We start from the raw sequence: 27,499 nt of genomic DNA, 5'->3' as shown, positions 1-27,499 counted from the left end.
TCATGCTCTGTGTCTGTCTCTCAATAATAAATAAATGTTAAAAAAATTATTTTAAAAAAGCCAAATACTTTTCTCACTAATGGAATAAAATCCCTGATTTTATATGACTGAGCCTCACATTTACTAATTTTGAAACGAACTAATATACGGAACAGTTCTTAAGAAGCAAAGGAAAAGAGCAGATTTAATGTGGAAAAGTTGGGCCAAAGGGACAGGATGGTTCTGAGTCATCAAACTCTATGGGTTTTCATCTAAAAATTTTTCTTCACTTTTGACTATAAAAGGGAGCGCATCCTGAGAGATTAAACCACTATCCAAATGTGTTTTTCAAAAAGGGAAAAAAGGGAAAAAGTGGCACTCCAACATGGATTTGCACTGAAATATTTCCTACATGAGTAAGTGCTCAACTTGGATGATCTAAACCCCAATAACATTTCATAGATGAAGACACCTTGAGGTCCCTGCATGCCCTTGAGGCTGTGGACACTGCTGCCAATTTAAAGAGGAAAAATATTAAGGGTGTGTAAGGAGTGAGGAAAATTTGCTGTTTTGTGCACAGTTCCTTTAAAGAGTGAGGACTACTTTCTAAATTTATTAAGAGGTTTTTGTCTTTTTTTAAAATAGAGACCATAAAAAGAAGTAGTGTGTGAAGGCACAAAAAAGGGGAACTTGAAATCCAATTGCAATAATTACTCATGCAATTGGCCCCTTTCTCTGTGGCATTATAGAAACATCCTGAGTACCAAAAAGCTTATGCTTTTACAAAAGAGAACTGCCACATCATTGCATGGCACAACTACTGCTTCCTTAGACCTTTCAGGAAATGATCCCCAAGTGGTTTTCACTAGCCCCATAGGGCTTCCTACATTAAAATACAGTGACCAATATTAGCCTACAATAACTGAACTGCAGAGATGAGTTATACTAGTTCCAAATGATTAGTTTTCTGCTCCAAATGATGGGACAAAGTATCCTCTGACGGACATAGTCGGTTTCACAGTGATGGACATACATGTATGGATGATCTGAGGCACAAGCTGTGATTGGTCTTAAGAAAATGAAAGGTGGAATTGGTTTCAACACCCAAATCTCATGATTTCTGGTCCTTATTCAGCCAAAGCATTGAGCTGCTCCGAGTCCATATTATACACATTTTTGATCTTTCTCAGTTGTCTGGGTGCAGCATGATAAGGAAAACCAGGTATTTGGCTTGATAATAGTGTTCAAGGTAGAGGTGCCACACTCATGGTAAGCTTCTCACCACAGGATATCTGAGAGCTGCTGCCAGAGAGGACTGTGGTCCGATGATGATGACTAGAGTTCAGTTTTCAAAATTTTAGGAATAATCTGATCATAGCCTTTCCTTCTTGTTACATTATAGGACAGGAATTTTGAGTATTCAGTCAACAGGTTCTCCCAGTAACAGGTGATGTCATCCATCTGCAAGTGGTTCATAATAAACTGGCTTCCCCTAGAGACGAGATTAACAAGAACACTTAAAGCACAGCGTTTAATAATACTAATAGCTTACCTCTAAGTGCTTACCTTGTGCCAAGTCCTATTCAGATGCTTTATATGAATTAACTCTTTTGATCTGCAGAGCCAACCCTATAGCCATCATATCCACACACATGCACTTAGCAATAGAACTTAACTTTTTTTCTTAAAAATAAACATATAAAGTGAATTCTCAGAAATTCTGTACTTGTTTAATTACCTGAAAGACTTCAGTCTACTTCTATAAAGGATGGGCTTGGGACATATGTGAATGTGTGTGTTCCCTCTGGAAAGTTTTTTTTTGTTTTTTTTTTTTTAATTTTTTTTAACGGTTACTTATTTTTGAGAGACTGAGAGAGACAGAGTGTGAGTGGGGGAGGGGCAGAGAGAGAGGGAGACACAGAATCCAAAGCAAGCTCCAGGCTCTGAGCTGTCAGCACAGAGACCGATGCAGGACTTGACCCCACAAACTGTGAGATCATGACCCAAGCCAAAGTCAGATGCTCAACCGACTGAGCCACCCAGGCACCTGCCCCCCAGTAAGTTTTAATTCTGATTATCTCTGTAGAATGAGAACGAAATCCAGATATCACCATGATAACAATAGTCATGTGACTTTAGTTGGGGATGATAAAGTAAAATAGATAAGGAAAAATGAATAGAACTTACCTTTCAGCAATTTCTTGAGCCATGTCATCATTTGCTTTTACAAAATGCAACAGCTCCCTAAAATGGAAAGAATCATTAGTCTCTAAAATATACACTGAGCTAAGAAAGACTGAGGTCTATGGTTAATCTCTAGATAGGTGGATAATTGATTATTTCTTTTTTATTTTACCTCATTTTTTAAAATGTTTTATTTATTTTTGAGAGCATACATGCAGGGGAGGAGCAGAGAGAGGAGGACAGAGGATCTGAAGTGGGCTCTGCACTGACAGGAGCAAGCCCAATGTGGGGCTCAAACTCACAAACCACCACATCACGACCTGAACCAAAGTCGAACTCTCAACCAAATGAGCCTCCCAGGTGTCCCTGTTTCTTTTCTAAAGCAAAGACATTTGGGTCCTTACAGGACCAAAACAACAACAACAACAACAACAAAAGCCCACGCACAGGCTAAAGGCAACCTGTTGTAGATTTGGGACATACTTGAAAAAATAGAGAAATATTCAATGATACACATCAAAAATCAATAGTGAAAAAAAATTACCCTCCTGTCTCTTGCTATAGCCCCTAGAAGAGGGCCCTGGTCTCACGTTTCTGGGCCCTTTCCATATCTCTTCCTTGTTCCTCCCATCATGTGAGAAAATTGGCCTCAGCTTCAGTGGGGTCAGTTCTCACGTATCTGAAAGTCTCTTTGATAATATAACAACATCTAATATCCCTATCTTTAGTCTTTGAGAGATAAGCACTTTTCTACTGTGGACTGCCTGAACATTACATTTCAAACTAGCATTAGAGCACTTTTTCAGATTAAATCTCACATATAGCCTAGTTGACTGGTAGCACTGTATATACAAACCACATAGAAAAAAAAAAGCTTTCAGGGCTCCTGGGTGGCTTAGTGACTTAAGCATCTGCCTTCAGCTCAGGTCACGATCTCACAGTCTGTGAGTTCGAGCCCCTCGTCGGGCTCTGTGCTGACAGTTCAGAACTGGGAGCTTACTTCAGATTCTCTGTCTCCCTCTCTCTCTGCCCATCCTTTGCTTGCTCTCTGTCTCTCAGTCTCTCTCTCAAAAGTAAATAAACATTGAAAAATTTATATAAAAAAAAACTTTCAAGGGAAAAAGTCATCAGTAGTAAATGCCTTAAATGGCTGGGGACTTAGAGGCAGATTGGGGAGTCATTAGGCACTCTGGGGAGAGCCACTCACTGGACATTGGAGAGATCTGTTTTGACTGGGATATAGTGAACCCATGGCTTCAGTTGTGGATAGAAGAATTCAAGCCACTCATCACCAACATGGAAAACAAGGGAACCACACAGGAAGAGGTGTTTGAACCGGAAACTTGCAGCTACACCTCGAAAATTAAACAGATACCTGGGAAAGAAAGAGCAAAATATATTCAATACTATACGCCTGCTACCACAAATAGGATCTTTTTCTTCTTATTCCCTCCTCCCCATCTCTCCTTTTATGACCCCTCTCCCTGCCTTTCCTATTTTCAGGTTTCAAGGACACATCTGCATGTCCCTGTGGGTTTCCAGGGGCTACTGGCTGTTTCAGGGAATGTCAGGTGGGGAGAAAAGAGGATTCTTTCTCCAGACAGACCTAGAGAGGGCCACAAACTGGGTCTAGATAGAGAGATGTAAGGCTCAGATGGAGAGAGTACCTTACCCTTTCCTATGAGCTTTCCTGGGCCTAATGTCTCTAGTGAGTCATGGCTCTCCAAAGCCTTGTTTTTCCCTGGGGTACCCCACCAAAAGCACCTGCTGTTCCCCTTCTGAACAGAATTCCTCTTCTGAATTCTGGAGAAGAAAACCATGTATACCTAATCAATCTTCAAAGAAATGCCCCCTGGAAAAAAGCTATCTTAGAAAAGAACATGGTCTTTTCAGCATTTCTCATGCATGCACCCCTGTCTCCAACTAGAGTTGCTTCTACCCTAGAGTTCCCACTATGCAGTGTAATCAGCATTCACCTCTCTGAATCCCCCTACTTCCTCCTCCTGACCTGGTTTTACTTGTTCACCTAATCCTTAGTCCTGGCATTGAATTCTAACATTTTAGTTGCATATGCTTTATTCATTTTGAAATGTAAACTTTTATTAATCTGATAAATACTTTAACTTTACCTATTGGTTGGATGGGGTGTAGAGAGAAGGAATCCCATCACTTTGGTTGCTAGCAGAAAGGTCTATGGAGGCAGGGACCATTTTTTAGGGTCTCTGCAGTTCCCATAGAACTCAGGTGAGAACCCTGTACACACAGCATGTTCTCAGTAAACAACAACCAGATGAATTAATAGGACTTTCATAAACCCCAGTTGGACCTAGTATTAAAGTTCTCTCCCAAAGTGAAGCTATTCCAAATGTAATAGGGAAACCAAGACTCAGGAGTCCTAGAAGTCTTACTTGTATTTGCAGTGATCCACAAGATGGACATCCTTAGCAGCTGGCTTCCCCAAGGTGTCCTTTAAGCGAAAAGGAAGTTATTAGTATTGAGAGTGGTAGTATTTATTGAAAAGCAGTATGCAGCAAGCATAGTTAAGCATTCCATCAACATGACCTCATTTCATTGTCCTGAATAAACACATTCAGAGGAATTATTACCCCATTTTATACATGAAGAAGCCATGGTCTCGAAAAGTTGAGACTTGCTCAGGGTCACGTGGCCCTAGGTAGAGGAGCAAGGGTTTTAACCTGGGCCTGTCTGATTTTAGAGTTTAAGCTCCCAGAGCCATGTGGATCCTTCTCTGAACTCAGAGATCCTAACCTACAGCACATTTCACTCTGTGTAAAGTATACATATACGAAGGTACAGGTGGCGCTGGTGGGCTCAGAGGTAAAACCCACACACAGATTTTGTTGGGGATGGAAAGTATTTAAAAATAAAAATTCAAACCATTGCCAACATTTACAGGTGGTAAGATATTTCTTCCAAAAATCCCGATTTCCAACTTTTCTTGTAAAACATAAAAGGAAGGTCTGGTAAACTGAGCTTCTATTCCCTTGGCGGCGTTGACCAGACCTTTAGCTCTCTCTCCTGCTCACTCCTGTGGCCTCCTGGGGCATCTGAGTTTGAGACCCCCATTTATATCCCAGCTACCTTAGAAGATGGCAAACACTTTGATGAGGGAAACAAGTCTTGTTTGCTTTTGCAGCATCCCACAGTAGAGGCTGTGCTGAATGGATACACTTTTCATATTTTTATTTTTCAACAAAGTTTGTTAGACTTCATTTGCTCCTGTTTGATTACAACTATCACATATTACATCTCAGATACACTTAGTTTTCCCACAAGAAGTTTAAAACTTCTTTTCATATCATCCTCATATGGCATTTGAAAATTTCAAATGAGGACATTTAGGGCTTAAAGTTCTTTGAATAAGGCAAGAAGTCATAGAAGACAGAGATGAACTCCAACCTGAAGGAGCCAGTCATTGCTGGTATTGCCTTAGAATCACTTGGAGAGTTGTAAATAAATTAAGAATATCTTTACATTTTAATTAAGAATATCTTTATGTTTCAAATGCTTGAAAAATACCCAAAGAAGAATATTTATGACATGTGAAAATTACATGAAATTCAAATTTCCATGCCATAAATAAAGTTTTACTAGAACACAGCCAGGCTCATTCATTTACATATTGTCTGTGGCTGCTTTCACACTGTGATGGCAAAGTTGAGTAACTACAACAAGACCATACAATCCACAAAGCCTAAAATATTTACCATATGGCCCTTTCCATAAAAAGTTTGTGTCCTCTGGTTTAAACCTTAAAAGTAGTAAAAAAACAAAAAACAAAAAACAAAAACAACAACAACAAAACAACAAAACAAAACAAAACCAAAACTACTACTCATAATATGGCCCAGAAAAGCAATGTGAGTTTGAAAGAATAATTTACATATATGCTAATACTAGTTTGTGGATCTTTCTCTACATTCATCTACCACTAAGAGGAAACCTGATCTGGAATTCTACCCAGGTGACAATGTTCTTTGAGTGAGAATGTTCACTGCTATGGTTCTATTCAGACAATTGTGATTACTTTCATAGATTTCCAGGCTTGGTTTTTGGTGTATTCTGCATCAACAAGTTTTGGGTTTTTCCGAGATAGAAGAATGAGAGGATCCCGTTCTGGACTTGTCCTATAAAAGAAGCATATGACATAAAACATGTGTCCTCCACCATAATACTGTTCCCAATCTGAAAAGTAAGCTGTAATTGGACCCAATGCAATGACTGTACACATAGATGGATAACTTACTGGTTACAGCAGAGGTGGGGGTGGGGGTGGGGGGGTACTGGGCCCTGTGCATATAGGTGTTCCTGCCTGTTTTCCTGGCCGTTTACCCTTCAGAGATGGGGAGTATTGGGCCCTTCTTTGCTTACATCTAGTCTTTAAGAGGATGTTGTTCTGAACTCTACAGGCATATCCCAGGGAATGAGTTCCCTTTTGGGATGGCTCACATAGCGTCTATAATCACTAGTACTCACAGCTGTGTGACTAGGTAATCACCCCTCACCAAAATAGCTACATGACCTTTGTTGTGTGTATTTCGTAAAGTCCAGTGTAATATTTAAATTAAAAAGAAAACTAAAGGGCTAAAACCTGTAGAAAAAGTCCTAGTTATGGTCCAAGTAGGAGATGGTCCTGACATTTGAGAGGTCCTGGACACCTCCCCCGGCCCCCCCCCCCCCCCACCTGCCATGGACCCACTCTCTAGAAAAGCGGACAATCCCTATATAATTTATAGGAAGTCCTAGAACTCTTCAAGTCCACACATGGATCCCAAGTTAAGAAGCTGTGATCTCAAGATCTGAGAATCAAGAGAAGTTGATAAGGACCAGTAAGCAGTGGCTACTGGGCCTATCTACATTCCCAAGTTCACTGCCTCAATAGAGGGTATGATCTCCAACAAGGACTCACCAGGAAAACGACAAGACCCTTCTCCTTTCACGGTCCCTGTTCTGTTCATCTATACAACAGATGGTCTTCATGTATCTACATGGCAGGTACTGTTCTTGGCACTGGGGATGTGGGTCTGAGTAACATGGAGAGGGTCCTTGACCAACATTTCCCTTTCCCTCCTCCCTTTCTTCCCTGCTTCCCTTTCCATTTTCATCAGTCTCAGTCTGTGGTCTCCACCATTATTTGGCAGCCACATGGCTTCATGGAAAAAGGAGTCAGGAGATCTGGTGATGGTTCCTGATCCGCCATTAACTAGCACAGTGACTAGAAGAGGTCCAGGTCAGAAGCTACCCATAGGACACTATAATCTCTTAGGCAAGAGGACAACTCAGCTGTTCTCTTCAACATACACTCAATGCCTAATATACTCATGGCACTCTAAATACCTATTCAATGAATAAATGAATGAACCTTACTTCTTTCAATTCCAATTCAACTAAGAGTGATTTGGGCAAAAAATTTAAATTCTCTGTCTAAAATTCTGTGCTTCTACATTTATTTCTTAGTTATCTTAGTTTTCTCTTTGAACTAGAGATCTTCACACCCTCAAAATTGCTTATATTTTACAAATTTCTTTGTAAAATGTCAGAAAATATAGTCACCTTGATCCTCGGAAATATGCTGTAGAGTTTTTCTTCTTCCATGGCCACTGTGCTGCTGACCTAAAAATAGATTTCAGTTAGTTTCTATGTTTTTCTCTTAACCAAATGAGGACATGTTTTAACCACTTCTGAAGATTAGTTCAGAGCTTTACATTTTTCATTAAGTCTGACCGAGGCTTTCAAAAGAAAGAGCCCTCAATGACATTGCATTTCCCTTTGTTGTTGCTTCATTCCTTTGGAAATGCTAGCCAATAATATCTACAATCTGTTCCTCCGTTAATAAGTTAACAACATTGAAAGAAAAGTTCCCAGCCCCTAAATGACGTGTTTAGAGCTATTTAATGCATACAATGAGGATTTCTTCTCTGCTTTATGTAGAGTGGTGCTATTGATAAACTTAATAGGCAAAGAGACCTGCAGAAAATATCAGAAATTGAATTAAGGGCAAGAAAACAAATCACTCCTTAACCTCGTGTTTTGGATGCATAGGCAGCATCTTTAGAAATGTGTCTGATATTGCAAAGCACCCTGTATTCTTGAAACTGTCCTAAGTGCTCCATGAAACAAAGTCCCTGAAGCTCAGGTCTCAGTACATACTACCATGGCCAGCTTTTCTTGCTGAAGCTGCTAGTTCACAGATGCAGCATTTTTAACTTCCTTTGTAGGGGCCCTGCACAGGGTATGGTGTCTTCCTCTGAGAAATGAGGGGGACAGCTGAATTGGAGTTAATGAGGGATTGCTGGACTATTTACCATAATGGAGAGACTTAGGATATAAACTTTTTAGGTAGAAATACTTTTAAAGACATAAATGTCACATTACTCAGCTTCTCTCAGCTGAGAGCATTGCTCATTTTCGTGGCCTATCTCATAGGTTTTCCTTGCTATACCATCTTTTCCTGATTCTACAATCCAAAGCCAAAACTAGCTCTCATTGTGCCCCATACTCCCTCCCACCGAAACATAAATGCTATACCACTGGGTTATTTTTGTTTACTGGTTTTTTGTTTTTTACTGGAAATATGGTATATGCTCATTATATAAAATTCTTTTTTAAGTTTATTTTATTTATTTTGGGGGGGGGGGATGTGAGTAGAGGAGGGGCAGAGAGAGAGAGAGAGAGAGAGAGAGAGAATCCCAAGTGGGCTCTGCACTGTTAGCACAGACCCAACATGGGGTTTGATCCCACGAACCATGAGATCATGACCTGAGCTGAAACCAAGAGTTGGACCCTTACCGACTGAGCCACCCAGGAGCCCCTATATAAAATTCGAATGGAAAAGCATAAAATAAAAGTAGAAAAATCATCTGGAACCTCCTGCCCGTAGATAACCATTTTTACCAATTTAACGTCTCAGTGAAGAATTTCCTTCCAATCAAGTCTCCATATCAGTGGTTCTCAATTGGTGACTTTGCCCCGTTCCCCCAGAAGACATTTGGCCATGACTATAGACATTTTTGATTGTCACTACTGGGGGACTGCTACTGGCATTTAGTGTCATTAAGACACTAATGGGGTGCTGCTAACTATCCTGCAATGCACAGGACAGCCCCCTGCAACAAAGAATGATCCAGCCCAAAATGTCAATACTACCAATATTGAGAAACCTTGCTCTATATAACGCAGATATTTTATATATATTATATATATTATATATTATATATTATATATATACCCATTCTCACAATGCTTGAGGTGGTTTTGTTATCCCTAATTTACAGCTGAGGCTCTTGAGAGGGTAAGCAGTTTGCCCAGAGTCACACAGCTGATAAGAGCCAGAGTTTGAACCCAGAGTCCCTGTTTTTAAGCCCTATGCTACCTTTACTTTGCATTCAGGCACAACATTCCATTTTATAGTCATGTCATAATTCACTTCATTACTTATTCATGGGCTTTTAGGTAGTGTCTAACTCTTTGCTTTAAGAAACAATACTGTAGTGAATATCTTTGTGTACCTACCTTTACATACTTGTCCAATTAACTCTGGGATAAATTCTAGAAGTGAAATGGCTGGGTCAAAGATATATACATTTTATATTTTGATATACATTGCCAAACCACCCAACTAAAAAAGTATCAATTTATACTGAAATTCTGAGTGTAAATTTCCTTGGTCCCTGGGAAAACTGTATTTAATATACACAGACTTGTACCATCTCTGTTTTCTCTCTCCCTCATTCTTTCTACCCACCTACTTACCCCTCAAAAGACCTATGTTAGGACTTTTTTCCCCAGGCAAGTGCTAAAAGTGGCCAACACAGCCTGGGGCTGCCCCAGACCTCTTTTATAACCATCTTCCCTACCTCCTATGACAGTAGAGACATAAATATTTAAAATACAGAAACAGTGAATTCTTCTACAGAGTGAAAAGTAAGTCAATAGGGACAAACTCCCAAAAGATTAGAAAAAATAGCAGGCAGACATCAATGCAGATAAGCAAGGAGATTTTTAAAGTTTCAAAGTAAGAAGTGAAATCACATGGCTAGAGCTTTTGAATGGAGGGCTCTAAAAAATAAAATTATATTTCTGGGGGCACCTGGGTGGCTCAGTCGGTTAAGCGTCTGACTTTGGCTCAGGTCATGATCTCGTGGTTTGTGAGTTCGAGACCCACATCGGGCTCTGTGCTGACAGCTCAGAGCCTGAAGCCTGCTTCGGATTCTGTGTCTCCTTCTCTCTCTGCTCCTCCCCCACTTGTGCTCTGTCTCTCTCTATCAAAAATAAATAGATGCATTAAAAAATCTTTTTTTAAATTACAATTCTGCAATCATGAATAAATTCACCTGAAGAATAAGAGGGGACGATATCAAAAGAAAAATATGTTCTTGTAAGTTTAGATTTTAAAACATAATCTATCTCCCTAAAATAAGCTTAGTGGTTTTCAAGGGAAGAAAAAGAGTACGTAGTGGAGGAACTGGTAACACCTTGACCAGGTGATCAAAATTAATATCTCTAAAGAGTTAAGGATGGGGGCACCTGGGTGGCTCAGTTGGTTAAGCATCCACCTCTGGATTTCAGAGCTCAGGTCATGATTTCACAGTTTGTGAGACTGAGCTCTGTCAGCACAGAGCCCGGATTCTCTTTCCCTTTCTCTCAGCCCCTCCTCCACACACTCTGCCTCTCTCAAAATAAATAAATAAACATTTAAAAAAAAAAAAAGAAGAGTTATAGATGGATGCAAAAATCACTTAGGTAAGTATTAAGGCCAGCAATGCATAAGCTGAATCTAATCATGAGGAATAGACAAAACTAAACTGAAGAACATTCTATAATGTATGTGGCCTGTATTCTTCAAAATGTCAGTGTTATGAAAGAGAAAGACAGACTGAAGAGCTGTTCCAGATTACAGGAGACTAAACAGAAATAATAACTAAATGCAACACATGAGCCTGGATTGTATCCTGTACTGGAGGTAGAATGTGCCATACAGGACATTATTGGGATAATTAAGTGTTGTATCAATATTGTTTCCTGAATTTGATAATTGCAGCATGGTTATAAAGGAGAATATCCTTGCTATTAGGAAATACACACTAAAGTATTAGGATGTACAGGGTCATAAGGTATGCAACTTACTCTCAAATAGTCCAGAAAACAAGAAATTATGCATCTATTACACATAGCCTAAAAGTCTATCATAGAAAATAATGAGGTAAATTATTATCCATGCAACGGAATACCATGTAACTAATAAAAATAATGAGGTAGTTTCATATGTACTGACATGGAAAGATCCCTAAAACACACTAAGAAGTGGGGGGAAAAGATGCTGATGTTAGACATACTTCTTTATTTTTATGAGCATATATAGGTTTCATAATCAGAAAAAAAGGTTGTTTTTAAAGATTTAAAAAACAAAGTAGGGTGCCTGGATGGCTCAGTTGATTAAGTGTCCGACTCAATTTCAGCTCAAGTCATGATCTCACAGTTGTAAGATCGAGCCCTGCATGGGGCTCTACACTGAGCATGGAGCCTCCTTGAGATTCTCTCTCTCCTTCTCACTCGGCCCCTTCCCTGCTTGTTCTCTCTCTCTCTGTCTCAAGAAAGAAAGAAAGAAAGAAAGAAAGAAAGAAAGAAAGAAAGAAAGAAAGAAAGAAAGGAGAAAAAACAAAGTAGATGGATAGCAGGTAGAGAAAGAGCTACAAAAAAGAAGAGTGTAAAAAGTGTATTTGCAAGTACCTGAAAAAAAAAAAAAAGGATTAGATAACTAAAGCCAAGAATAACTTGAAGAAAAACAGGTTAAAAAACTTGTTATTTTTCCCTCTGGAGAGGATGGGTAAGGTTAATTGGTAATGTGGAGAAGATAATGCACTTGGATACCAGGACTTCAGGCCTAAAATGGTTCCTGACGTTGACCAAGTCACTCAACCCCTGAAATAAAGAGTTGGAAAGGACAATTTCCAGTTCTAGTTCTGTGAAGTATGAGACCAAGGTATTTTACAAAATCATTTTCAAAGTACACCTACCAGATAACAGACTCATTTTTTACCTGGTGGCTCTAACCGCCATTGAGGACTTCAGCCCTATGCGTTTCTTTAGAAAAGGGACATTCTTTTCACCCCCTTTGAATCTCCAGCCACACATGGTACAGGTGATAGATATTTGTGGAAATGAAGTTAAATTAAATTTTTGCTTCCTCAATGGACCTGAGAGAGGACCTATAAAGACTGTATTTCTTCTAGAAGTTTTCTAATTAGGTATCAATGTTGTTTAAATCATAAATGCAAAATGTAGCTAGGTAAGAAATACCTATAGCTTGGATGACATGGACAATCTAAATTCTGAAATGACATCAGATAGACTCAACAGCCCAAGTATGTCTCAGTTGTGAATCAGGAGAATCTGGAGTAAGTTTGTACTTGAGATAATTATGGGACAATATGTCCTCCCCATCTCCACCTTAAGGACTTAGCTCTAAGTTATAAAGTACATTTATGTTCCTCCTAGTAATTTTCTATTCTCCCCCACAACATGGTCATTCACTTTTTTCAAATTATGAAAGTAATTCACTCTTATTTGGAGAATCTTAAAAATACAGAAAAATTTAAAGAAGAAAAGAAAAGGCTCCTATACTCCTTTCCCCAAAGGCATTACTGATACTTTAGGGTAGGCTCTGCTCTTTTCCTATGGATGGGTAAATATTTTATACACACACAAAATTGCTTATGCTATAGTTTTTCTTTTGTTTTTAACTTAAACAAACATTAGTTTATTTCAAGAAGACCTACAAAGAAGGACAAATAAAACCTCTCTAAAGGACCTACCTTACCAGATCTTCTCTGAAGAGGTCCCATCGTCCAAGACCTGTAGGATAAATTGGCCAAACAGCAGGCCCCCCTTCCCAAAATGTCCAAGCAGGATACATGATATCATGGTACTCTGATGTCTTCAACAGAAACAGAAAGGTTGTTCTACATCAGTCTCAGAACAGAGAGAGAAGAATTAAACTACAGTCATGCCACAGGATCTGGACAAAAGTCTTGCTCTAGTATTAAATTGCCAAAAATATATTTTCCCTTGTCTGCAAAGTCTGGACTCTAGACATTAAAAGAGAAAAATGACCATGGGTTAAAAATCATGGGCTCACTGAATCCCAGAATTTAAAATCTCATTAAAGGTCAACTTTTTCAGTTACCCAAAGTTCTATTTGTTAGGGTTTTTAGTTTAAGGAAATAAAATACCTAACTCTGAATCATCACACAGCTCTCTTATCTTTTAACTATTACATTTGGAGTATATACTGTCTTACCAGTTCCTGATTATTTCCTAGATGGATCTTTTGAGAGCAAGAATCACAATTAAATGGTTAAAATGGTAGGGGCTCTTGAAACAGATCATCTGGGTTTGAATGCTGACTCAAAATGCTGACTCTACTTCTTTCCAACTCTAGGCAAGTTACTTAATTTTCTATGCCTGCTTTATCTTTATGATGGGAGAAATAATACCAATAATGTTACCTATCTAATGGGCTTACTAAATGAGTTAGTACATGTGAAAAGCTTAGACCAGTGTTTGGTACATAGTAAGTACTCAGTAAGTGTTCATTAGTGTTATCTAATACTGTGGTACTGTTGAGCTCACCCTGGTTGGTCAATAAATTATTGATTATTTGTTGATCAGGACCAGAAGTGCTGATGGGCAGAATGGGAGAAAGGGATATTATCCCACATCTTTTGAAAAAAGTTTTAAATCATTTGTTCTCTTTTTATGATTACTTCTGTTAAAACTCTGGCCTGATAAACCTCTAACTCTTCAGTAGTTTCACTGGAATTACACATGCAATATGCTGTTTGCCTTTCTCAAATACTTTTGAAAAATGGTACGTGATTCATAAAGCAGCTCAGACATAACAGCTGCTCAATAGAAGCTGTACAATTACTATAAAGTTGAAAGACTAAAAGCTTTCTCTTGGAAATTAGAAGTCACTGGCTTAGAAACAAAAAGAGAAGATGAAAAGAAAGCATACTAATTGTTATACTTTACCATACACAGAAACAACAAATAGATAACAAGCATAAAGTCCTTACTGACTTACATGGGAGCTTCTATCTGTTCTTCTGGGAGGGTTTCATGACAAACAAGAAAACCAAGCACTTTTGAGAAATGAGGCTAAATCATGGGAAATGCAACACAAATGTGGCCTCAGCCCATTTGCAACACAGTAAATACACAAGTCTACAGAGAAAGTAAACTGTGATAAAGAAAAAGTGGAGATAAAAGGTCCCTCTGGAGAAATCACATCAGAGATGGTGCTCCTTTTCTCAAAGTCCATCGGGTTTTCCTAAACCCTCCCTTCCCCCATAGAATCTTCCACCCATTCTCTTCTAGCCCTCCCACCCCACCCCTCAATGTGGCCATACCTAGTCTCAAGGGAACCAAGGCCCATCCCTTCCAATACACATTTGCAACAACCTGGACACTGAGAAGATATTAACTATCTCAAATTCTTCAAGTCCACAGGTGTGAACTAGTACTCCTATTCCTCCATAACTAGACTCAAAGCTCACCCTCTCACATATTCCTCTTGGATATCCCAGACCTATCCCCTCAATGTACTGCTTCAGCACAAACTGTGTGGAGTTATCTACCACCTTCAGCTTCATTGTTAGCCATGCTGGGCCCCTGGGATACACTGACAGGACTACACACACACACACACACACACACACACACACACACACGGGACTTCAACAAATAGTTTTTTTTGTTGTTGTTGTTTTTTTTAATTTTTTTTAACGTTTATTTATTTTTGAGACAGAGAGAGACACAGCATGAATGGGGGAGGGGCAGAGAGAGAGGGAGACACAGAATCAGAAGCAAGCTCCAGGCTCTGAGCCATCAGCCCAGAGCCCGACGCGGGGCTCAAACTCGCGGACCGCGAGATCGTGACCTGAGCTGAAGTTGGACGCTTAACCGACTGAGCCACCCAGGCGCCCCAACAAATAGTTTTTGAATGAAGGTGTTCTCTAACTCCAAGCCCATGAGCTATTTTGAGCCACTCTCTCCCTATGTTCCATAGGATCTCTAAACCTTTCCTTCAATGTCCTATCAGTTCTTTAGGCGTCCATTATTCTCTCCCCTTCATCCCTAGACCTATAGACACTTAAGCAATCTTTTTACCCATTTCCTCAGTCTTATTGCTCAGCCACTGTGAAGCTAAGAGGGACACAGGCCAATTCCTGGACCTCAGGCGTCACCCTCACCATTACCCAGCAGATTCTGTCATAGGACAATCATCTCCTACTCATACTCTAGAGGAACACCTCCCATCTCCCCATACATCTCTCCCTATACTTACCTTACTGAAGGAGAAGACTGGAATGGCAGGCTCCATCCATTTAGGAACCTGAGGATAATCTCGTACATTGATCACCATTTCCATGTCAGGGAGGCGTCCGATAACTTCCAAAATAAAGTGTTCAACACCACTACACCTGTCAACCAGAAATACCACATATTCACCAGATCAGTGCCTACTATAGGACAAGACATGGTCCCATTCACACTTTGAAAGCCCGTGTTCAGATCGTCAGCCTTCTGCAAAGTTTCCTGAAAGCAATGCTTCTAAAAGGACTTTTCTACTCTCTTATATTGTGCAAGGCATCTTTCCTAGCTAAACTGCTCCAGCTTACAACACTTCATGAAGTTTTCCAGTTAGATCATAAGTCTGAAAGATGTATTATTGCTACTCCTACCACTTTTCCTCTATTCATCCCTAGTTTTTAAAAATTTCCTCTTTAGTTTCATTAGTAAGCAAGATACAAATTTTGATAGTAACCAGAAAAAGCTAATTCTCTAAGTGTGTCCCTAGGGCTTTGCCTCTCACAATGACATTATATTTATATCCACCATAATTAAGTTTCATAATTTAGGAGGAAAGATAGGAAAACTTTTATTGCCTTTGAGTTGAATACTTCAGAACACTATCAAAATCAGTTTTGCAAGCCAGAAAGAATGTTATGTACACAATCACAAAGACTGTAATACAGGCATACTTGAGAGATACTGTAGGTTTGGTTCCAGACCATCACAATAAAGCAAATATGGCAATAACGCAAGTCAAGAGAATTTTGGGGTTCCCAAGTACAATAAAATTTACGTTTATACTATACTGTGGTCTATTAAGTGTGCAATAATAGTATTATGTCTAAGAAAACAATGTGCATATCTTAATTAAAGACACTTTATTGATAAAAAATGCTAAGAATCATGAGCTTTCAGCAAGTTGTGATTACTGATCACAAATCACCATAACAAATATAATAATAATAAAGTTTGAAACATTGAGCAAATTGTTCCAAAATATGACCCAGAGATGTGAAGTGAGCAAATGCTGTTGGAAAAATGGCACCAATAAACTTGTTAGATGCAGGGTTGCCACAAACCTTCAATTTATTAAAAAAATGCAGTATCTGCAAAAGGCAATAAAGTGAAGCCAAATAAAACAAGGTTTGCCTGTATACTTTTCTGGCTGGACTCCCCAGGAATCCTCAGAAAAACTCTGGAAAGAGACGATACACTGGCAGATTAGCTTTTCTGCCCCATCCCTTGAGGTCCTGACCACCACTATCCTGGAGGGAACATTCCAAGGTTTGACCAAAATTTTCCAGTAGCATATAAATGACTGATTCATAAAATTGATTTATATAGAGAGAGGTAACTGCAAAAAATATCAATGATTGATAAACGAAAGAAAAGATGCTCAACTGTATTAAAGAATGTCCCAGAAGCACCTGGGTGGCTCAGTTGGTTAAGCGTCCAACTCTTGATTTTGGCTCAGGTCATGATCTTATGGTTCATGAGACTGAGCCCTACATTGAGCTCCATGCTGTGTGTGGAGCCTTTAAGATTCTCTCTCTCTCCCTCCCTCTGCCCCTCCCTTGCTCCCCAAAACCCAAACTTGTAAAAACAGAGAATGAAATGGTGGTCACCAAGGGATAGGGGGAACAGGACAGATGCTGCTTAAGGGTACAAACTTACAACAAGTAGTGAATATGCCCTAGAGATCTAATGCACAGTATAGTGAATATAGACAACAATACTGTATTATAATCAAACTTGCTAAAAAACCAAAATTTAATTATTCCAACTACTAAAACAAAAGGATAATTATGTAATTAGTGCTACAATGGCACTCATATATAAATGTGTCAGATTAACATGTTGTGTACCTTAAATGTATATGTTATATGTCAAATATATTTCAATTAAAAATTTATTTAAAAAAAATTTTTTTAATGTTTTATTTATTTTTGAGACAGAGAGAGACAGAGCATGAACGGGGGAGGGTCAGAGAGAGAGGAGACACAGAATCTGAAGCAGGCTCCAGACTGAGCTGTCAGCACAGAGCCCGACGTGGGGCTCGAACTCATGGACCGTGAGATCATGACCTGAGCCGAAGTTGGACGCTTAACCGACTGAGCCACCCAGGTGCCCCTCAATTAAAAATTTAAAAACAAAGTATCACTATGACAAAAAAAAAAGTGCTGTTGAAGCTAGGTGCTAGTCTTCACCAATCAGACTGACAAAGATCAGAGTCCAATAATACACAGTATTGATGAAAGTATGAGGTCTATTCTGAGCATGTAATACAAGGGTGGTGGAAGTGAAAATAGGCACAACTTTGGGATGGCTGGCTGGCTCACTGGGTGTCATGGGTTCAAGCCCCATGTTGGGTGTAGAGATTACTTACAAAACAAAAAAGAAAAAGTATATAAAAGAAGAAAATAGGCACAACTCCTTTGGAAGACAGTCTGCTTCTATTCATCAAGATTTAAAAAACACATTAGTTGGCCTACTAATCCTACTTGTAGGAATTGAGCCTGCAGATATAATTACATGAGTACTCAAAGGTTTAAGTTCACTACAGCGTTGTTTACATGTGTTGAAATTCAAAGGGGAATGGTGGAGAATAATTTAAATGTCCTTTGATAGAGGGCTGAATAAAGAAGTCCACACAATGGATTAGTATGCAGCCATGGAATAGTGAGATATACTCTATGTACTCATAAGGAACAATTTAAAAATATGTTATATGAAAAAGAAAAGTAAGTTGCAGAACAGAAGATACACATGTTCTATTTTGTTGATGAGTCTAGACAACTGTATATGCATAAACTATTTCTAGAAGGATATGCAAGAAACTTGTAATCGTGGTTGTCTTTTGAGAGGAGGACTCAGGGACTAGAGGTTTGGGGGTTGAAGGTAGTAGAGAAACTTCCATTTCCTTGTTCATATTTTCAGGTTATCTAAATATTTTACCATGTGCAAGGAACAGTCCTTTGATGATAAAATAAACAAATAGAACTAGTTAGAAGTTTAAAACATATAATGTTGCTATACATTTACATTTAACAGCTAAAACATTTTGTTTTCTTTCATGTTCAGCTTTTAAAATAGCACTCTTTCACATACTGTATAATGCCGTTTATGATTCCTTTTATATAAAACTCTAGGAAATGATCTATAATGACAGAAAGCAGATCAGTGGATGCCTGAGAATAGGGGTAAAAGGACAGCATGGCAGGGAGGGGTAGGAGAGAAGGATTGCAAAGAGGCACAAAGAAATTTTTGGGAGTGACAGATACATTCATTATCTTGGTGTATACATACAGCAAAACTTATCAAATTATAATTGTATTAAAAAGAATAAAATACCAAAAAAAGGAATAAAATATCTAGTCATAAATTTAACTAATGAGATAGAAGACCTGTACTCTGAAAACTGTAAGACATTGATGGAAGAAATTTAAGATGACACAAATCAATGGAAAAATATACCATGCTCATTGATTGGAAAAATTAATATTGATAAAATCTCCATGCTACCCAAATCTACAGATTCAATGCCACTATCAAAATACCAATAGCATTTTTCACAGAACAAGGACAGATAATCCTAACATTTATATGGAACCACAAAAGACCCTTAATAGCCAAAGCAATCTTGAGAAGGAAGAACAAAGTTGGAGGTATCACAAGCCCAGGTTTCAAACTATACTACAAAGCAATAATAATCAAAACAGTATGGTACTGGCACAAAAATAGGCACACAGATCACTAGAACAGAATAGAAAGCCTAGAAATAAACCCACGCTTGTATGGTCACTTAATCTTTAACAGAGGAGACAAGAATATACAATGGAGAAAAAAATAACCTCTTCAAGAAATGGTGTTGGGAAAACTGGACAGCTACACACAAAAGAATAAAACTGGACCACCTTCTTACACCATATACAAAAACAAACTCAAAATGGATTAAAGACCTGGGCGAAAGGCCTGAAACCATGAAACTCCTGAAAGAAAACATAGGCAGTAAACTCTTGGACACTGGTTTTAGCAATATTTTTTTAGATCTGTCTCCTCAGGCAAGGGCAACAAATGCAAAAATAAGCAATTGGGACTACATCAAACTAAAAAGCTTTTTCACAGTGAAAGACACCATCAACAAAACAAAAAGCAACATACTGAATGGGAGAAGATATTTGCAAAATATCTGGTAAAGGGTAAATATCAAAAATATATAAAGAACTCATTCAACTCAACACCAAAAGACAAATAATCCAATGAAACAATGGGCATAGACATGAATAGACATTTTCCAAAGAAGATGTACAGATGTCCAACAGACACATGAAAAGATACTCAACATTACTAATCATCAGGGAAATGCAAACCAGAACCATAGTGAGATATCATCACCAGTCAGAATGGCTATTATCAAAAAGATAAGAAATATTAGGGGCACCTGGGTGGCTCAGTTGGTTAAGCATACAACTTTGGCTCAGGTCATGATCTCACAATTTGTGGGTTGAAGCCCTGTGCCGGGCTCTGTGCTGACAGCTCAGAGCTTTGAGCCTGCTTCGGATTCTGTGTCCCCGTCTCTCTCTTCCCCTTCCCTACTTGTGCTCTGTCTCTTTGTCTCTCAAAAATAAATAAACATAAAAAAAATTTCTGGGGCACCTGGGTGGCCCAGTTGGTTGAGCGTCCAACTTCGGCTCAGATCATGATCTCACTGCTTGTGAGTTCAAGCCCTGCATCGGGCTCTGTGCTGACAGCTCAGAGCCTGGAGCCTGCTTTGGGTTCTGTGTTTCCCTCTCTGCCCCTCTCCTGTTCATGCTCTGTCTCTCTTATGTTTTATTTTATATAAAATAAAACATAAAAAAATAAAATAAAAATAATTTTAAAAACATTAATAATTTTTTTAAGTATTAAATAAATAAGAAATAATAATTGTTGGAAAGAAAGGATATGAAGAGAACCCTCATGCACTGTTGGTGGGAATGCAAACTGGTGTAGCCACTGTGGAAAACATTATGGAGGTTCCTCAAAAAATTAAAAATGGAAATACCTATGATTTGGTAATTTCACTTCTGAGTATTTACCCAAGGAAAACAAAAATACTAATTTGAAAAGATATATACACCCTTGTGTTTACTGCAGCATTATTTATAACACTACATATGGAAGCAACTTAAGTGTCCATTGATAGATGACTCGATAAGATATAATATATATATACACACATATATATATAATACATATATCTACATGTATATAATGGAGTGAATATACATAATGGAATGAATATATATATGTACATATATATATAATGGAATGAATGAATATATATGTAATTAAATGAATGAATACATATGTGTGTGTGTATATATATATATATATATAATATATATATATATAATGGAATATATATATTCCATTATATATATATCATTATATATAACATTATATAACATTATATATATATATACATATATAACAATATATAACATTATATATATATATATATATATATATATATATATATATATATATATATATATAATGGAATATTACTCAGCCATAAAAAAGAATGAGATCTTGCCATTTGCAACAACATGGATGGACCTAGAAGTTATTATGCTAAATGAAATAAGTCAGACAGAGAAATACAAATACCATATATAAAAAACCTTAATAAATAAAAATAAATAAAACCTTATGATTTCACTTACATGTGGAATCTAAAAAACAAAACACATGAATAAACAAACAAAAAGCAGAAACAGACCAATAAATACAGAGAACAAACTGATGGTTGCCAAAGCAGAAAGATGTGAGGGGATGGGCAGAATGGATGAAGGTGGGTAGGAGATACAGGCTTCCAACTATGGAATAAATAAGTCATGAGGATAAAAGGTACAGCATAGGAAATACAGTCAATGGTATTGTAATAGTGTTGTATGGTTACAGATAGTAACTACACTTGTGGCAAGCATAGCATAGCATACAGAATTGTCCAGAATCACTATGTTATCCACCTGTTACTAACGTAACATTGTATGTCAACTGTACTTCAATAAAAAAAAGTCAGGAAGATGAAAAGTATAGCATAGGGAATATAGTCAGTAATATTATAATAACATTGTATGGTGACAGGTGGTACCTACATATATTATGGTAAGCATTTTACGATGAATATACATGTTGAATCACTATGTTGTACACGTGAAACTAATATAATATTGTATGTCAACTATACTTCAATTAAAAATTAATTTTTTAAAAAGATAATGAACACAAAAAACTTACCAAGTTGTATACTTTAAATATGTGCAGTTTAGGGAAACCAAAGCAAAAATAAACTATTGGAACCTCATCAAAATAAAAACCTTCTGCACAGTGAAGGAAACAATCAGCAAAACTAAAAGGCCACTGACAGAATGGGAGAAGATATTTGCAAATGACATATCAGATAAAGGGTTAGTATCCAAAATCTATAGAGAACTTACCAAACCCAACACCCAAAAAACAAATAATCCAGTGAAGAAATGGGCAAAAGACATGAATAGACACTTCTCCAAAGAAGACATCCAGATGGCCAACCGACAAATGAAAAAATGCTCAACATCACTCATCATCTGAGAAATACAAATCAAAACCACAATGAAATACCACCTCACACCTGTCAGAATGGCTAACATTAACAACTCAGGCAACAACAGATGTTGGCGAGGATGTGGAGAAAGAGGATCTCTTTTGCACTGCTGGTGGGAATGCAAATTGGTGCAGCCACTCTGGAAAACAGTATGGAGGTTCCTCAAAAAATTAAAACTAGAACTACCCTACAACCCAGGAACTACAGTACTAGGTATTTATCCAAGGGATACAGGTATGCTGTTTCGAAGGGACACATGCACCCCAATGTTTATAGCAACACTATCAACAATAGCCAAAGTATGGAAAGAGCCCAAATGTCCATTGATGGATGAATGGATAAAGAAGATATGGTATATATATACAACAGAGTATTACTTAGCAATCAAAAAGAATGAAATCTTGCCATTTGCAACTATGTGGATGGAAATAGAGGGTAAGTGAAATTAGTCAGATAAATATCATATGACTTCACTCATATGAGGACTTTAAGATACAAAACAGATGAACATAAAGGAAGGGAAGCAAAAATAGTATAAAACAGGGAGGGGGATAAAACATAAGAGACTCTTAAATACAGAGAACAGAGGGTTGCTGGAGGGGTTGTGGGAGGGGGGATGGGCTAAATGGGTAAGGGGTTTAAGGAATCTACTCCTGAAATCATTGTTGTACCATGTGGTAACTTGAATGTAAATTATAAAAAAATAAATAAATTATAGAAAAAATAAATATGTGCAGCTTATATCAGCCACACTTCACTAAAACTATTATTTTAAAAATATCATTATTCTCCATCTTTGAAATGACATGTCTCCAGTCATTTAATTAGATGGTGCTCTGTTTCCTCAGCAAAATCTCTCAGCTCATCCTTGAAATGCTGAGTTTATATTTTACTTTGTTCACAATAAAGTTTTTTAAATGCAATCTGGGCTTCTCCAACTGGGTGATTTAAAATTATCCAGACCTAGAAAGATACTGTTTTTGGCTAGATGGGAATCAAAGATATTATTCAACTGTATCCATTTCATTAAGGACACTGGTTCTGAATATTTCATTTTGTTTCTTCTTTGCCCAACTCTCTTTTCTTAGTTGTGTATGTAGTTGAGACAGGGAACTTTCCATGCATTAGAAATATAACTATTTTATTGTCAATGAAAGGTCCTATGCTCCCTTAAGAACATTTCTAACAGCTCATGATTCTTACCAAAATGTTCTGAGGTCTGGAATGAGAGGTATGTGCCTTTCAGAAACTTTGAGAGTATTTTATTTCATTTGGAAAGTGCTCATCTAACTATTAAACATTAGTTAAGCCTTCAAAGTCTAATAATGTCTATATTCATATTTTCTTTCTCATTTGTAGAAATTAGAAATTCTTCTATACTCATAATTTATAAAGTTGCTATTACTGTCCCAAGTAATGAAACAAATGTCTGTTTAAAATACTTAAATAATTTTCCCCATTACCAGCTTATTTACCCCTAACACTTGATAACAAAAGTGTAATTGTGATTACTTCATGGTAATGGGATTTTAAGTGATCTTTATTTTCTTTTTTGTTGTTGTTTTTACATATTTTTGACAATTAAAATGCAGTAATTTATAATAAAGTTGTTATTAAGAATAATTCCTTATGTCCACACGGATGCATGTTATTTGCAATACTGCTCATATACTTTCCTTTTAATGACAGAATAGAGATTGTTTAGAAAGATCTTAGGCTGAGAATACCATGGCCTCTGATTTTTGTACTTTGTAATTTTATAAAGATTTGAGTTCAAAAAAAAAAAAAAAAAGACTCCTAAAAGGGAGGTTTCTTATTTGTTGTATAAACATGTAATGCTACCTAAGTCCAACTTCCAGGCTTAGTCCATGACCCTCCCTGCTCATCCCCAGCCCTCAGCCCACTGATATGTTACCTCAACCATCACACCTGAATTCCTGGCTAGTGTAGCCTGTGTAATCTGCAGCCTCAGTTATTCTTGACTTTCCACCACCTTTCTTCAAATACTCAGTATCTAGAACAATACTTGACCCATGAAAAACACTCAATCCTTCTCCTTCTTCAGCCCAGCTCAATCCTGCTAGGTCTCATCAGCCTGTGCCCTGCAGCATCCATATCTGGTGGATGATGAGAAGGGTAGAACCATAGCCAGTACAACCAGTGATTGTGCCCAAGCCTCAAGAAGAGAGAGGAGACAGACTTTAATATAGGAGAAAGGGGGGCAGGAGTTGGAAAGAAAAATCCTCAGGCAGGAAGAGTTTGTCACTATTTTGCAGTCCCTCTGAAATATGAGGAGAGATTCACCTGTGGGGCCCTCTAATTAACTCCTCTCTAAGAACAGTATCAAATAAGCCCATATATAAGAAGGTCAGAAGATATATTTACCTCATAGCTCTTACCTCGAGGGGAACATGCAGTCATTTTCTCTGTATAATCTGTTCTTAATAATCTGATAGTGGGTCCCCAGTTTCCGTCTGACTACCTCTGCCATCATCTTCCTGGAGATACCTCCTCGGAAAGGAGTTAGATCCTCTTCTATGACACTGAAAGAATGTGGATCGTCAAGGATAGCAGGTCAAAAAGTGGTACCATTCCACCTACTTCCTATCTATGGGTTTAGGTTTAGTATTAGAAAATACAGTAAGCCAGGGAAAGAATGGAGGACAAGAATGAGCAACCTTTCCGTAGGTAATCTAAAGTAAAACAACAAAGAGGAAAAAGCAAGTCAATTTCTCTTCTTCCTCTCTGGATCTGGATTGCCCCTTCCTTACTTGATGCACATTCACCTTTAATAGGCACACAACACCTGTGTCCTCCCAGTGACTGCAGTCCCACTGACCTCCCCTTCTCCAAATCCTGCAGAACATAGGATTTATGCCTTATAGTCTGACACTGTCTGATGCCCTTGGTCTCAGACTGACTGCCTTGTTCTGTCTGGCACCCATTCACCACACATACTCTAGCAGCCTGACAGCAGTGACCGGAAAGTACAGTATTTTGTATCCCTTTTAAAGTTCAATACATAGATTTTAATAAGTATCATAAGCATCAGGTTAATTTTTTGAGGAGTCATAGAATAACAAAACGGGGAGCTAAAGGACCCTGTTTATTTTTTAGCTGATGAGGAATCTGACACCCAGAGAAGTTAAGTGACTTGCCACAGAGATAATTAGTGGGAAATCTGTGACTAGAACCAAAGACTGCTTTTAAAGTAATCTTTCTACCATACTACCCTCTCAGCCATAATTTTTACACTTTAAAAAAAACCAACAGGAAACTTGATGATTAGCCTCATTTATAAATATGTTCATTCCTCCGACAATATTTATTGAGTACTTATTGAGGGCCAGCACCAGGGATGCAACACTGAGTAAGACATTGGCCTTGACCTCAAGAAGCTTTCAGTCCAATGGGGAACACAGACAACTATGTCTAACTCCAAGGAGTAAGTAGCGTTGCTGAGACCACCTGGGCTTCTCCTATCCCAGGGCCTTTTTGTTCCCTAGAAATAGGAAACCCACCACAGGAACATTGCCTTTTATCAAGGCGTACTTGGCTCTCTGATTACTGTAATCCAGGTCTCTTGGGGATATTAGGGGAATTCTTGTGACAAGTACTAAACTCTCAAAGACACATCAAAGAAAAGAACTCACCCATGGTAGCAGCTGCAGTTTTGACTTGAACATGGTTCATAATTCTCCAAAGACCTGTTAATTTGGTCAATAAATACTTTCCATTTTGAACCTTCAAGAAGTGAAGTAAATGAGAGTTAACAAAATATCCTGAGCATTCTCATTTGCTACCGGCAGGCATGCCGAACCAACTTCTGACACCCCTTCCCATTCCACTGGTGGAAAGGAAACGCCAGGAAGGATTCATTCTATAACTCTCCAGCACTCATGTCAAGTCTGCTCCTCTACTTGGGCTGTCAGGTGTCCAAGAAATTGGAAAATGTCCAAGCTCAACGCCTGGCACTCAGATAGCTATGAATAAACTGGGAACACGTATTCTCACCTTTTACTAATCAAAGTGAACCCTATAAAGAGGATTAATTAAAAGCCAAATACATTAATTAACTCTCCCTTCATCTCTCCGTCAATTCACTAAGAACCACACACACACACACACACGCAGAGAGAGAGAGAGAGAGAGAGAGAGAGAGAGAGATGAATTATTTCCCAGTGTGTTTAAGGGAGGAACAGTGTAGCCAAGCGCGGGCGACACTGGCTGTAAGTGAACAGGAGAATTCCCTCTCCACCTCGCTATCCTAATTCCGAAAAACAGGTTACTCTCCAGGGTCCTGGGCAATAGAAGCAGTGCCAGACACCCAGAAGTTCTCACTCTCCGCTCCAAGGCGCCCCCGTGCCCTCTGCCCAGCTAAGCGCTCCAGCGGCCACAGCATCAGCCGGCCTCCGGCCGCCTCAGGGAACCGGGGCGGGGGGGGGGGGGGGGGGGGGGGGCGGGAAAGCACCTCTGGACCGGGCCAGACCCCGAGCCTCAGCGGCAGGCTCGGCCCCGCCCGGAGCCCACCTGACTCCTTCTGGCGGCCCAGCACTGGGGGCAGTAATAGCAACAGCAGCCACAGCAGGAGCTGCGGGCGCGCCCACCGCTCCATCACCCGCAGCCCACTGCAGAGTCCCAGCCACGGCGCCGGCGGAAGCACGGCCCCGCACAAAGATGGCCGTGGGTGCTGCACCACGTGGGCGGAGGGCCGCCCCGCACAGAGATGGCAGCGCACCACTCCGCCTCCCCGCCCCCAAGTCCCGGCCTGCGGCAGAGTTTCTTAGGGAGTACCGCTCTGGGACTTTAGCCGAGTGCTGCGGTGGAGGCGTGTGCGTAGTCCCGGCTCGTTTGTTCCGAGCCAAGCTGTATAGTTAGCAGCTGCTTCATGTCGCTGGGTGTAGTGAAAGTTTCAAAATGTATCTTTCTCTCCCTTTGTCTCTTCCTCACTTTTTCTCATACAATCGAAGCCCAGGAGAGAATGAATAAATGGCATCCCCTGGGAAAATAAGTCTAATAATGGTAATTCCTTACATTCTGTAGCATATTTAAAACACCTTATTCTCTGCAGCCAGAAAACTGAAGATCAGAGAGGCTGTTTCTTGCCCACAGCTTATAGTTAGTGGTACAACATAGGCTAGAAGTTTTTGCATGAGATCAAACTCTTTTTTTTAATTTTTTAATTTTTTTTTTTTATTTTTGAGAGAGCAAGAGAGAGCGCGAGAGTCCAGGTGAGGTAAAGGGGCAGGAGAGAGAGAATCTTAGGCTCCATGCAGAGCTGGGTCTCACAACTGTGAGATCATGACCTGAGCTGAAATTGAGTTGGAG

General features: G+C 38.9%; 1 protein-coding gene across 1 annotated transcript; it reads right to left on the bottom strand.

Moving 5' to 3' along the window:
- POGLUT1 (protein O-glucosyltransferase 1) lies at window positions 1-26,825 on the bottom strand. Its single transcript, XM_042903301.1, has 11 exons — window positions 26,702-26,825; window positions 25,825-25,915; window positions 24,571-24,714; window positions 15,533-15,668; window positions 12,999-13,120; window positions 7,738-7,797; window positions 6,212-6,311; window positions 4,572-4,630; window positions 3,371-3,538; window positions 2,167-2,223; window positions 1-1,471 (listed from the first exon to the last, which is right to left on the bottom strand). The coding sequence occupies exons 1-11, from the start codon at window positions 26,784-26,786 to the stop codon at window positions 1,315-1,317; spliced, it is 1,179 nt and encodes a 392-aa protein (XP_042759235.1). The 5' UTR covers window positions 26,787-26,825; the 3' UTR covers window positions 1-1,314.
- Window positions 26,826-27,499: the final 674 nt, after the last annotated feature.

This window comes from Panthera leo, chromosome C2 (genome assembly GCF_018350215.1).
Source record: "Panthera leo isolate Ple1 chromosome C2, P.leo_Ple1_pat1.1, whole genome shotgun sequence".
NCBI classification, from domain to species: Eukaryota; Metazoa; Chordata; class Mammalia; order Carnivora; family Felidae; genus Panthera; species Panthera leo.
The sequence above is the reverse complement of the archived record's forward strand: the minus strand, read 5'-3'. Positions and strand labels throughout refer to the sequence as shown.

What these genes read in the sequence shown, in the direction of transcription:
- POGLUT1 (XM_042903301.1), bottom strand. Translation starts at nt 26,786, where the DNA reads ATGGAGCGGTGGGCGCGCCCGCAGCTCCTGCTGTGGCTGCTGTTGCTA. An exon ending in GACTGCATGTTCCCCTCGAG is followed by an intron (nt 15,669 to 24,570) that starts GTAAGAGCTATG and finishes TCTGGTTGACAG; the next exon opens with GTGTAGTGGTGTTGAACACT. An exon ending in ACAGATCTCTCCAATGTCCA is followed by an intron (nt 2,224 to 3,370) that starts GTGAGTGGCTCT and finishes TTTCCATTTTAG; the next exon opens with GGAGCTGTTGCATTTTGTAA.